This window comes from Astyanax mexicanus, chromosome 24, assembly GCF_023375975.1.
Source record: "Astyanax mexicanus isolate ESR-SI-001 chromosome 24, AstMex3_surface, whole genome shotgun sequence".
Lineage (NCBI taxonomy): Eukaryota > Metazoa > Chordata > Actinopteri > Characiformes > Acestrorhamphidae > Astyanax > Astyanax mexicanus.
In genome coordinates this window covers 20,144,034-20,156,466 of record NC_064431.1, presented here as the reverse complement: position 1 = coordinate 20,156,466, position 12,433 = coordinate 20,144,034, and the positions used below count along the sequence as shown (strand labels likewise).

Sequence of the window (12,433 nt, the reverse complement as noted above, 5' to 3'; positions counted from 1 at the left end):
GAGAGTGAGAGTGTGAAAGTTAAAGAAAGAGAGAAAAGGAAAGAGAGAAAAAAGTGAGAGAGAAAAGAACGAAATAGTTAAAGAAAGAGAGAGGGGGTTAGAGAGGGAGATAGAAAAGAGAAAAAGAGAGTGAAAGTCAAAAAAGAAAGAGAGCGAGTGAAATAGAAAGAAAGAGAGAAAGCAAATAAGAAAGAGAGCGATTAAGGAAGATAGAGAGAGCGAGTAAGATAGAGAGCGAGTGAGGAAGAGAGAGTGAGTGAAGGAGAGAAAGAGAGAGAGCAAGAGAAAGAGAGTAAGAAAAAGAAGTGAGCGAGAGAGATGGAGAGAGAGAGAGGGAGAGGAAAGCCTATATTTATGGAAAGTATCCGGACACACATGACCTCCTCCTCCTGTGTGTGTGTGTGTGTGTGTGTGTGTGTGTGTATGTGTGTGTGTCTTTCTGCTGAGAGGGCACTACCAGAGCCTTCAGTTTCAGCACAGACACACACACACACACACACACTGTGCTAAACAGCACCTGCACTATAAGCAGATGTAAGCAAAGCATCATCTCTTTAATACACACACACACACAGACACTGTGTCCTCTTTATTACAAACACCTACTTAATATATATATATATATATATATATATATATATATATATATATATATATATATGTGTGTGTGTGTGTGTATATATATATATATATATATATATATATATATATATATATATATATATATATATATATATATATATATATATATTAGTTGAATTCATGAGGAATTCTATAGATTCCTATTCTATTATTAAGACTCTGGTCTTAATACCAGACCTGTAAAATTAAGAAATCACTTAAATAATTTAGAACCTGAAGCAGCTACAATATCTCAACACATTAGCAACACATTATACCCCGATCTGAAGAAATTCAGAAACAGATTAGAAAAAAATGTTATTGATCATCTATCAGTCTGGAAACGGTTACAAAGTTACTTTGAAGGCTTTGGGACTCCAGCGAACCACAGTGAGAGCTATTATTTACAAATGGAGAAAACATGGAACACTGGTAAACCTCCCCAGGAGTGGCCGGCCAATTGAAATTACTCCAAAAGGGCATTGACAACTCATCCAGGAGGTCACAAAGGAACCCAGAGCAACATTTAGAGAACAGTAGGTCTCATTTTCCTCAGTTACGGTTAGTGTTAATAATTCAATAATAAGAAAGAGACTGGGTGAAAATAGCAAAGGCAAAGAACACTGCTGACCAAAAAGAACACAACGGCCAGTCTCACATCTTAATGATCCCCAGAACTTCGGGCAAATATTCTTTTGACCGATGTGACAAAAGTGGAACCTTTTTCGAAGGTGTGTGCCATATTCTGTTACATCCGGCGTAAACATAAATATACATAACTTCAGAAAAAGAACATCATACTGAATGTAAAACATGGTGGCGGTAGTGTGATGGTCTGGGGCTGCTTTGCTGCTTCAGGGCCTAAACAACTTGCTGTAAAAGGAACCAGAAATTCTGCTGTTTACCAGACAATCCTGAAGGAGAATATCTGGCCATCTGTTCGGGACCTCAAGCTCAGGCGTACTTGGGTTCTGCAGCAGGACAATGACCCAAAGCACACAAACTCCAAAGTCCACCTCTGAATGGCTTTAAAAAACAAACGAACAAAATGAAGGTTTTGGAGTGGCCTAGTCAAAGTCTGATTAAGATGCTGTGGCTGATCTAAAACAGGAAGTTCATGCTGGAAAACCTTTCAGTGTGGCTAAATTAAAACACTTCAAAATTCCTCCACAGAGAGGTGAAAGACTCATTCTCAGTTATCAGTGGCTTGATTGCAGTTGTTGCCACCAAGGGTGGCACAGCCTTGTTGAAATTAGGATTAGGAGGCAAAAAACTTTTCACACATCGCTAGATTGGTTTGGATATTTTTTTATTTATTTAATAAATATAATTATCATTTAAAAAGTGCTATTTTATATTTACTCAGGTTATCTTTGTCTGGTATTAAAAACTTTTTTTCATGCCACTGTATGTAGTGAAGTAATTTTGACCATAAAAGTGTTTAAAGCAATTCTAGGTCTTACTAAGCTTGTCTCACATCTGGGACTGAGTGCTCCAAAGAGGAGCATTAATCTCCAGTAATATTCTCTCTCTCTCTCTTTTTCTCTTTCTCTCTCTCTCTTTCTCTCTCTCTCTCTCTCTGTCCCTCTCTCTCTCGGGCAAATTATTCTAAAGAGCTCGGTCGTGAATATATGTGCATCACGTTCGCGCTCGCCCTCATCCAAATGCCAACATGAAAACATCATCTGCATATTATTAATTATCGCGTAATTTTGAGTTGCCACTTTCCCTTTCATTACATCACTGCGTTGGGCGGCAGTGAGCGTGAGGATTCATATGTAAATTGCCTCACAGTGTTTTATTAATACTTTAATAACATGCCGCTTTTAAGCGCAATGATAAGTTTAATTCCTCAAAATGGGTAATTCTCTCAAATCTTATCTCCCCCGGAGACTCCGGCCCAATTTATGTGTTTCTCAGCTATTAAAAGCCGGGCTTTTAAATCCTGCCAGCCCTGAAAAAAAAAGCATGTCTTCATATCATTGCACTGCGAGGAGGGAGAAACGGAAAAGGAGAAGAGATGGAGCGCCACCCTACGGATACTTACACACATATTTTTTAACACTCATCATTCAAAAAGATGGTCGGGAGATCGCCAGTTCGAATCCAGTTTATGTAGCTTGCCATTGGCGCAATTAGCCTTGTTCTCTCTTGGTGGGTTGATGGCTCTCTCTCTCTCTCTCTCTCTCTCTCCCCACATAACTCTAAAGGGTCAGCGTCTGTGAGCTGATGTATCAGAACCGAGTCGCTGCGCTTTTCTTCTGAGTGCACTGTGATGCTACTCTGCAATGCTACATCAGCAGCAGGTTGAAAAGAGGCGGAGTCTGACTCCACATGTGTCAGAGGAGGCATGTGCTAGCCTTCACCCTTTTTCCTGGTGTTGGGGCACCACTAGTGATAGGGGGAGTCCTAATTTGTGGGTTGGGTAATTGGCTGTGTAAATCGTGGAGAAAATTGGAAAATAAGCCTATTCTTTAGGTGTATTTCACAATAGTTTTTTTTTTTATAAAACACTTCAGTGCATTGCAAGGTTAGTGGTATTTTTTTTAGAAACAATAGGGTTCCCTCTTTGTCACAATGTATGAATCATGTTAGTGCATTGACACATTCCTTAGTAATTAAGCTTAGTAAATGTTTGACGCCATTTGCGTCAATGGGGTTTTAAGCGTTAAATCCAGGTGTTAAACTTTTTTGGGGGGCCAGGCAGTGTATTTGTACTACATAAAACTTTATTATTTGTTTCACTGCAGTACCTGTAGTATATTCTTAAAATATATGATATTTATTTAATAAATGTCAAGGTTTTGTCATAACACTAAGAATATCGTTACCGTAAAATAATATTATAATATTTTATCGCCCACCACACTGCAGATTTACACCATTTAATCACTCTTTTTGAACTTTTGTTGACTATGTCCATGTCATTTCCACCAAGCCACTCCATTACCATCTGCCATGACTACCCACCAGGTTTCATTCCTGTCAGTTTCTTTCGTCTAGGTGCAACTGCTGTTTGAGATACTAATTGCTTGTGTTCTCTGTCCACAGCTTTCCATGGTGCGACAAGGAAAGTCAGAAGGGAACTCAGTGGATAGAATGGATGGCTCCAAACCAACATGGAAGGTAAGAACTGTACCATGGAATAGTCTACATATTATGCAGTTGCATGAAAAAGTATTTCCCCCCTACAAATTTCTTTTGTTTTTGCTTTTTTTGTCATACTGACATTTTTTCCATTATCAAACAAACTTTAATATCAGACAAAGATAACCTGAGTAAATATAAAAAGCACTAAAATGATCATTTTATTTATTAAAGGAAAAAAAAACTGTCCAAATCAATCTAACCCTGTGTGAAAAAGTGTTTGCCCCCTAAATCTAATAACTTGGTTGTGCCCTTACCTTTGGCGGGAACAACTGCAAACACTGATAACTGGCAATGAGAATTTCACATCTCTGTAGAGGAATTTTGTTCCACTCTTCTTTACAGAATTGTTTTAATTCAGACACATTGTGTATTTTTTAGCATTTAGCACTCCAAAACCTTCATTTAGTTTTTTTAAAGCCATTCAAAGGTGGACTTTGGACTTTGTGTGCTTTAGATCATTATCCTGCTGCAGAACCCAAATACGCCTGAGCTTGAGGTCACGAACAGATGGGCGGACATTTTCCTTAAGTTCAGTATGATGTTCTTTTTCTGAAATTCTGTGTTCGTTTTACGGCAGATGAAACAGAACTCACACCTTCCAAATAATAAAAAATCTTTCCAATTTGTCATGTCAGTTCAAAGAACGTTTACCCAAAGTCCTGGGGATCATCAAGATGGTTTTATTTTTTAGCAAATGTAGGATGAGCCGATGTGTTTTTTTCTTTGGTCAGCAGTGTCTTTTTTTTTTTTTTATTAAATCATTAACACTGACCTTAACTGAGGAAAGTGAGACCTGCAGTTATTTAAATGTTGTTGTGGGCTCTTTTGCGACCTCCTGGATGAGTTGTCCATTCCCTTTGGGAATAATTCTGGCAAGTCAGGTCTGGCAGTAATCAGGTCTGGTTACGTTAAGTAGTGAAATTTAACTTTCCAAAAAGTGTGATTAAATACAGTTTAAATACAGTTTTTTTTCTTAATTAGTTTTAAAAACAATAGTTTTTTTTGTTTATTTAAAAAGTGCTTTTTATATTTACTCAGGTTATATTTGTCTGATATTAAAGTTTATTTGATAATCTGAAAAATGTGCGCATGACAAAAAATACAAAAATTAAAATAGGTTCTATCCTAGGACCTATGACGTAATTGTAAATTATGGTAAAAACAAATGGTAAAACATTCATTAACAGTTATAATAACATAAGATGAATTTAGGAACCTGTACCCAGCGGTACCAGATTTTGTTGTTGAGTCCCACAAGGTTCCATTTTAAGGCCTATGAAATTGATGTAAACTATGTACAGGATGTTTTTCCATGTCATGAAAGAGGAGCGGTCAGGCAAATGCAGGCCTCCAGTATATTGGGCTCCCCATGTGGCCAATCATGGTACTGCTCACTCCAAACAAGAAAACCAGAAGAAAAATAGAAGAAACCACAACACAACAGGGTCATTACAGGGTCTAAAGCATTTAAAGATTTAAAGGTTCTTTTTGTTGTTGCATTTTTCTAAAGTTTTAGCCATTAAAGGGTCAGAAGGTCAAGTGAGCATCACAATGAACATTTTCCCTAAGAATTAGGATGATCTTAAAGCTCCCTGCAAACCAGTAAAGAGCGCAGCTGAAGAGCACTCTTGTTATGTTTATTACATTGTTTTTTAGCAGCATCATCACCATCTATGATATCTTTTTCATGCTTCACTTAAAATAGAAAGCGGGTAAATATCATTTTACCCGCCGCAGGGGGACGGACGACCTTCAGTCTCTGCTAAGCGATGCTGTGTGAAGGACTAAAATGCCAAGTCACTCTCCAGTCACGCCGAGTTCTAATCCAGTAGCTTTTGTTATAAATCACAGCACTGTTTATTCTGCATCCATCCAAAAAGGGATACCCCCTCCGCTCCAGTGCCCGCCCCCGCAGATAGATGGTACTCTCCCAGGCTTCCATTCTGAGTTATTGATTATGTTGCGAGAGCTGCTCCTGCCCTTTCAGACTCGTCTCAGCTCCGGGGAGCTCAATCCAGTTACGCTTCCACAAGTGTGACTCAACTTCAATTACCAGCCAATACTGCTGTAGCTACACTTTGTGGACAAGCTGACTGGGATGCGTTTTCTTTTTTTTTTTTCATCTATTTTAATTTTTTCTAATAGTTTCTTACAAAATCAAGAGTATTAATCAGATGTTATCCTGGTTTTTGTTGTAGTAACTACAGTATATCCTGTCTGTCCAGGGAAGGTTAGGATGTTGAATAATCTCCACCCCACATCATTCACAATTCCTTCACTTCAACCCAAAGATGTCCAAAAAGCATGTGTTGTTCAACATGCATTTACATTTAAATGTATGGCATTTAGCTGAGGCTCTTACCAAGATGTAGTAGTGTTAGGAGTCTTGCCCAAAGACTCTTATTGGTGTAGCACAGCATAGTCACCCAGACTGGGACTTGAACCCCATTCTCCCACATGATGTAGTAGATCACAAACAGGTGGTGGTGTTATCCACTGCGCCACAGCAGCTACATGCCAGACGTCTCTACATGATGTCTTTCAATAATCCATCCCATGCAGTTTAAAGGTTTGCTTCCATCGTTTTTTTCATTTATTTTAAAATGTCTAGTTCTATGTCTCTAGTATTATAAATCAATGCCCCCAGTCCACTTTATATCATATAATCAGATGTGAACGGCGCCCTCTTTGACCGGTGTTCTGTCGAGTTGTGCTACCTTGTCAAACCGTGCTTTCCTAGTCTATATTTACGCAGAATCCATCGGAGATCCGATTGAAACCTATAGTTACTTACACAAGATAGATAACTCTTACTAGCTGACAGTGTCGGCTCTGCTGCAGCCCGGCTTTGGCTGTATCTGTGGGCGGTCCTGAGGCAAGGTGGGGGAGGCCATGAATACTGTTTTACGGGTTGACGCAGATACATCATTTTTTTTCTTAGCTACTGCAGATAAGTTCAGCCAACTTAAATACTAGATAATGATAATGTAACGTGAGGTTGTTACATCACAAGTTCACTATAGAATCTGCTGCAGGCATGCATTGAGAATGCCTATGTTGCGATCACACTACCAGTGACAAGTTACATATGTCATGAGTTGGCTGCTCACACTATTGCGCTATTTATCAGCACTAATGTGTGGCCAATCACCACAGAGGCTAATGCAGAAAGCTACCTATCAAGCCATCCGCAATTTTTTCTCCAAACTGTCAACACAATATCGCTGTACTTTATGAACTTTGTTTATTTTGTGCTAAAAATGATACGTTTTGATACTGTTTGTTTTTCTATAATAATTTCAAATTATTGAGACTTGGGAGCAATGTAATTGATTGGGACATCATTAGATATCAGCATTAGCCTACAAATGTCATATCAGTGCATATCTAATATTGTCGGTTATTGATTTAAAGGAGTGTTTTAGATGTTTTTGCACCAGAACACCCTTCACTGTTCATATAAAGCACCTGCTGGCAGATTTAGACAGGCTAAGAGTTTTTGGGGAGTTTGGATCCCAGGGTTTCAGGCTCATCTCCTTGTGTTGGAATTCTATCTGTCCTCTCCAGGGAGGATTCTCTCAGCCCTCGAGGGATGACATCATTATCTGGACCCAGACAGTTCTGTCTGGACCAGGATGGCTCTGTCTGGGAAGGTCTTCTCAGCTTTTCTGGAGCTCTATTAAAACCCACTGCGGAAGAATCTGCACACTGTCTTGATCCTCCCCAAACACCAGTGGGTCATGTCGCTCTGGGGTGATGTGCTGTTTTTACCACTTCTTTGCAGCGCTGGTAAAAAGCCCCCTGACGACTATAGAGTATTCTGAAGATGCAACACCGCTAATGGTGCTAAAACTTGTGCATTATACTCCAGAGGAGCATAAAGATACAGTAGAATCTTTGATGATCTTCCAGCAAGTCTTTAAACTGAGGCTTCTTTTACAGGGCTACTTTAGATTGTACCCATGGCTGAACATGTGCGTTTGGCACCATGCCTAATGCCAGGTGTGGGCCAAAGGTATAAAGCCCCCAGCTTTGAGCTTGTAGAGCTGTGAAGCTCTTAAAGAACTACAGGGATTGGACAATGAAAATGAAACACCTGTCATTTTAGTGTGGTAGGTTTCATGGCTAAATTGGAGCAGCCTGGTGGCCAATCTTCATTAATTGCACATTGCACCAGTAAGAGCAGAGTGTGAAGGTTCAATTAGCAGGGTAAGAAAACAGTTTTGCTCAAATTACGGCAATGCACACAACATTATTGGTGACATACCAGAGATCAAAAGAGGACAAATTGTTGGTGCACGTCTTGCTGGCGCATCTGTAACCAAGACAGCAAGTCTTTGTGATGTATCAAGGGTAATGTCAGCATACCACCAAGAAGAACCAACCACATCCAACAGGATTAACTGTGGACACTGTGTAAGAGGAAGCTGTCTGAAAGGGATGTTCGGGTGCTAACCCGGATTGTATCCAAAAAACATAAAACCACGGCTGCCCAAATCACAAAAGATTTCAATGTGCACCTCTAGGTTCTCTTTTACTTCTATAGGACATGGCATAAAGTCCTGGACACATAATGTGGCATTAATACATAAAGATCTGTTTACTGTGGTAGGAAGAGATGTTTGCCAATAGAATAGGACTCCTATGACAAAAGAGTGATCTGTTTTAAGAATTTATTGAAAACTCAAAAGTCAGTGTCTCAGAAAATTTGAATATTATATAAGATCAGTTAATACTTTTGGCAGTGTGGGCAGTGTGCCAAGTCCTGCTGGAAAATGAAATCTGCATCTACATAAAAGTTGTCAGCAGAGGGAAGCATGAAGTGCTGTAAGATTTTCCAGGAAAATACTGCACTGACTTTGGACTTGATAATGAAACACAGTGGACCAACACCAGCAGATGACAAGTCTCTCCAAACCATCACTGATCATCAGTAAATTTTACATTTTATTTGGAAATCAAGGGACCAGAGTCTGAAGAAGAGTGGAGAGACACGCAATTTGCCTTTTGTCAATTTAACGCATACAGAATTGATGTTTACTGTCCTAGAGATGTATTGTCAATAGAATTGGACTCTTATGGCATAAGCCAATGCACATGGCATATCAGTTTTTGTTCGTCCATGAACACCGCCATGTTTTTAATGGGTGTAATGCATTAATACCCATCTCATGGCTTTGGATGTAGCCAGTCAAATTTGAGAACCGGAACTACTTGCCTTTTTCTGCAGTTACAGTGAAAACGTGTTGGTGTCAGAGAGCTAATTGAGAGTTAGCAATTAGCGAGGGGGTAAAAAAACAGATGCAGGAGAGAGGGGGAAAGTTTAAAAAGGCTGATTTAGTTGGGCCACCCGCCGAGGTCTCGCATCCAGAGCTCCCTCTGAAAGTTTATTTAATTAACACCCTCAAATTAATTCCGCTTTAGACCGAGAGGTGCATCAAAACATCCGCCTACACACATCAGAGATCTGTGCGCAGATTGATACACACACACGTACACACACACTTTTGTAGGTCAAGATCATTAAAATCAGAATGCTGCGTTAGATGGGTAACAGAGGCATCATGAGACCTAACTGTCTTTCAGCAAACAGTGCACAGGGACCTATACGGGAAACGTACGTCTCGCAGTTTTCAAGCAAACACACACACACACACACATGCCCTGTAAAAGAGAAATCCTGCCAGTAAGTGCCAATAGAATAGGACTCACTGGAGCCAGTGGTGGTTCTAGACCATTTCATGGGGGTGTTTTGTACGTAATGTGAAATAAACAAATCAGTGTGCAGTTTGTCATTCCCTTTAAGAGCCAGGTGTGCTCTGACTTTGGCGCGTTCATATCTTAACAGTGCAGCGCTTTTGCGCATCTCAGCAGAGTATACGTTATATCTCATTGAATACATTGTTTAACGAGCGGCGGTGTACGCGCACTGGGTGCATCTATAGGAATGGACTCGAAATGGTTGACTGTTGTGTAGGTTTATTTCGGTCAGTGGCACACCTGTGTTTTCCACCACCAGAAATTTACCTGAACACTCCTCACTTTGAGACCACCACACCCATCAGTGTAGATTTACTCCTAAACTCTGACGTTATTTTAATGGCACAGGCGCAAAGCATGGAAATAGACTCTTGAGGAGGTGTAAGGTATCAAAGAGCATCACAACGTGCCCTGCACAGGGTGTACGATAGGGCCCTAATTTTCTTTCTGCTTTGTTGTCGAATATTTGCAGAAATTCGGAGATTCACGTCTAATTTACAGATCCAAGTATGTTGTGAAAGGAGCACTGGTCGCTGTTGGCCCTCTCTAGAACCGCCACCCTCTGAAGCAGATAAATTATTATGCGTAATGCTAGGCATGAGCTAGTTAGAGGAGTATGAAGCTGCCAGCATTAAGCTGTAGAGTAGTGGAAGAACTGGGTTCTCGGGAACTGGGTTTTCTTTACGGTGGAAGGCATGCAAGTTCTGTTTGTCTGGGATCTGGCGAGACAGTTCACAAACTGGTGGTGTGATTGAAGATCTAGAGACAGTCACCCCTAGTAGTGATACAAGGGACATTCGTAATAGCTCAGCGTAAATGCTTGTCCACACAGCAAGGGTTTCCCAAGAATTTCCCAGATGGGATGCCAGCTTTGGAAACCTATGAGTGTAGAGCAGGATCTACAGGCCCAGATGCAACATCTCTGGGTAAACGTACCCCTGGATACCATACGGAACCTTGTATGCTTCCACTTGTATCACAAGCAATTTTAGGCTTGCCCTGTTTTCCTCTTGATTTGCTACAAAGACATTTGCTTACACACTCACACTCATACACCTGGGTCCCTGGGGAACGTATCTTGCCAGCACCTGAAATTCTTGCGCACAATGCAGAGGTGACCCGTCCTACAGACTACAGAATATCTGAGTGCCCCCCTTTGCTGGCGATGTACCCCCTTGGTGCCGTGCTGAAGGGTAAAGAATCCTCTCTCAGCAGTGCAGATTGTCAGAGCTGAGCTCGTTTCTGATGTGAAATCGAGCTCTCCTATCTTCACTCAGCTCTCCAGAAGATTCTTCCACTGCATTAGCCAGAGATTCTGTAGGAAATGGGTTTAAATAAACAGATATCGAACCAATTAGGAAGTTCGAAAAAGGTTTATGTGTTTGTAACATTGTTTAAGGTTAGTACATTTGGCCTAGTTAGATTTGGTTTTAAACTGCAATTTTGCAACTCATCATCACCTATGTAGGCGGAGTCTTCCTATGCTTGTCATTGATTGGCTTGTAGAAGATCACACTGCGAGTTCCAGAATTTCTAGAATCTGGTGTCATGCCAAATTCTCCCATCCTGACTGAATCAGACTCCCTTCCATGGGGAAAATCTACAGTTACAGTAGATACAGAAACCACCAGTGCAATTCGTTGTATCCATACTGTTGCATGACGCGTCTACATGCCAAGGGGAGTCCGATTTTGGCACAACACTGCTTTTTTTTCTTCTTCTATTGTTTGTATAATGAGTGCCGATAGCCTGTCTCAACCTTCCCTAATTGTTCTAAACATCCAAACCATCAAAAAATGTGTTTTCACACTGCAAACAAACCAGACCGACGTTTAGTTGACCACATACTTTGGTCAGACCAAAGTTTGGACCTGTGTTTGCGGCGCCAGCTATTTTACACCTCTTTCTTTGGTTTGGACAAAAGTGAAAAGTTTCAAGGTCCAGACTTAACGAGGTAGAGGTGAAGGCAGCCTAAGAAGATATAATGTTATTGAGATAGAAGTCATCTTCTGATTGGCAACCCTGTAATTGTTTTTTATCTTCAGTGTGAATGAGTGGGGTTAACTTAATTGGCACGTCAGTATATTTAAAAATGTGTGTATTTGCAGCTTAGTTCACAAATGTAATGGATGTAAACACTAGTATTTTGGCAATCAACCATGCACTGTGCAGCTTGATTTAGGGCGTCAGTGGGTCTTTGCTATTGTAACTACGAGAAAAGTATGCTTTGTGCAGCTTGAAATGTGAAAAAGGCATGTACTAATTCTCTAAATTTATCATGGGTGTGTTTCTGCCAAGATAGCAATGAACATCTGACAGTTGACATCTGCATAGGTTGTATTCAGTCAGTGGCACTTGTGTTTTCCACTGCCAAGATAGCAATACGCCGGCAATTTACCTGAACACACCTCATTTTGAAACCACCACACCTTTTGGCGTAGATATATTCACAAACACCATTGCTATTTAAACGACGCAGTTGCAAAGCATGAAAATAGACTGTGTTTCTGGGTGTTTCTTACTCTTTGTTAATTTGTTAACATCTGTTTTGTTCTTCTACAGAGGCTACCGAACGGCTCGATAGACGTCCATGACGAGGCCAGTCGCTGTCTGGAGCTGCAGGAGATGCTGGACAAGGCTAATAAAGAGCTAGCGACGAGTCGAGAGCGGTCCAACACCTTGAACTCCCGAGTGGCCGAGCTCGAAGGTGAACTGGCTGGTGTCCGTAAGGAGCTGCTGAAGAGCGAGGAGCTAAGCACCAAACACCAGAGAGACATCCGAGAGGTGAGCGTGATCCACCCAGACAGAGGTTGATAGGACCTACCATCAATAAAGCCTAATACCACTAAGCATTAGACCTGCAAACCACACTCCAAGATACCAAGCTCATTTTAGCTAGCTA

The 12,433-nt window shown here is 40.7% G+C and overlaps 1 protein-coding gene across 9 annotated transcripts in view; it reads left to right on the top strand.

Annotated features, from left to right (window-relative positions):
- The window catches only part of ppfia4 (PTPRF interacting protein alpha 4), a 180,470-nt gene that overhangs the window by 116,357 nt on the left and 51,680 nt on the right, over positions 1–12,433 (top strand). For all 9 annotated transcript variants that reach the window (XM_022682713.2, XM_022682712.2, XM_022682710.2 and 6 more), the window contains 2 exons: positions 3,673–3,747; positions 12,094–12,315. In XM_022682713.2, the coding sequence (XP_022538434.1) occupies positions 3,673–3,747; positions 12,094–12,315 (297 nt within the window). The remainder of the gene's footprint in view (positions 1–3,672; positions 3,748–12,093; positions 12,316–12,433) is intronic.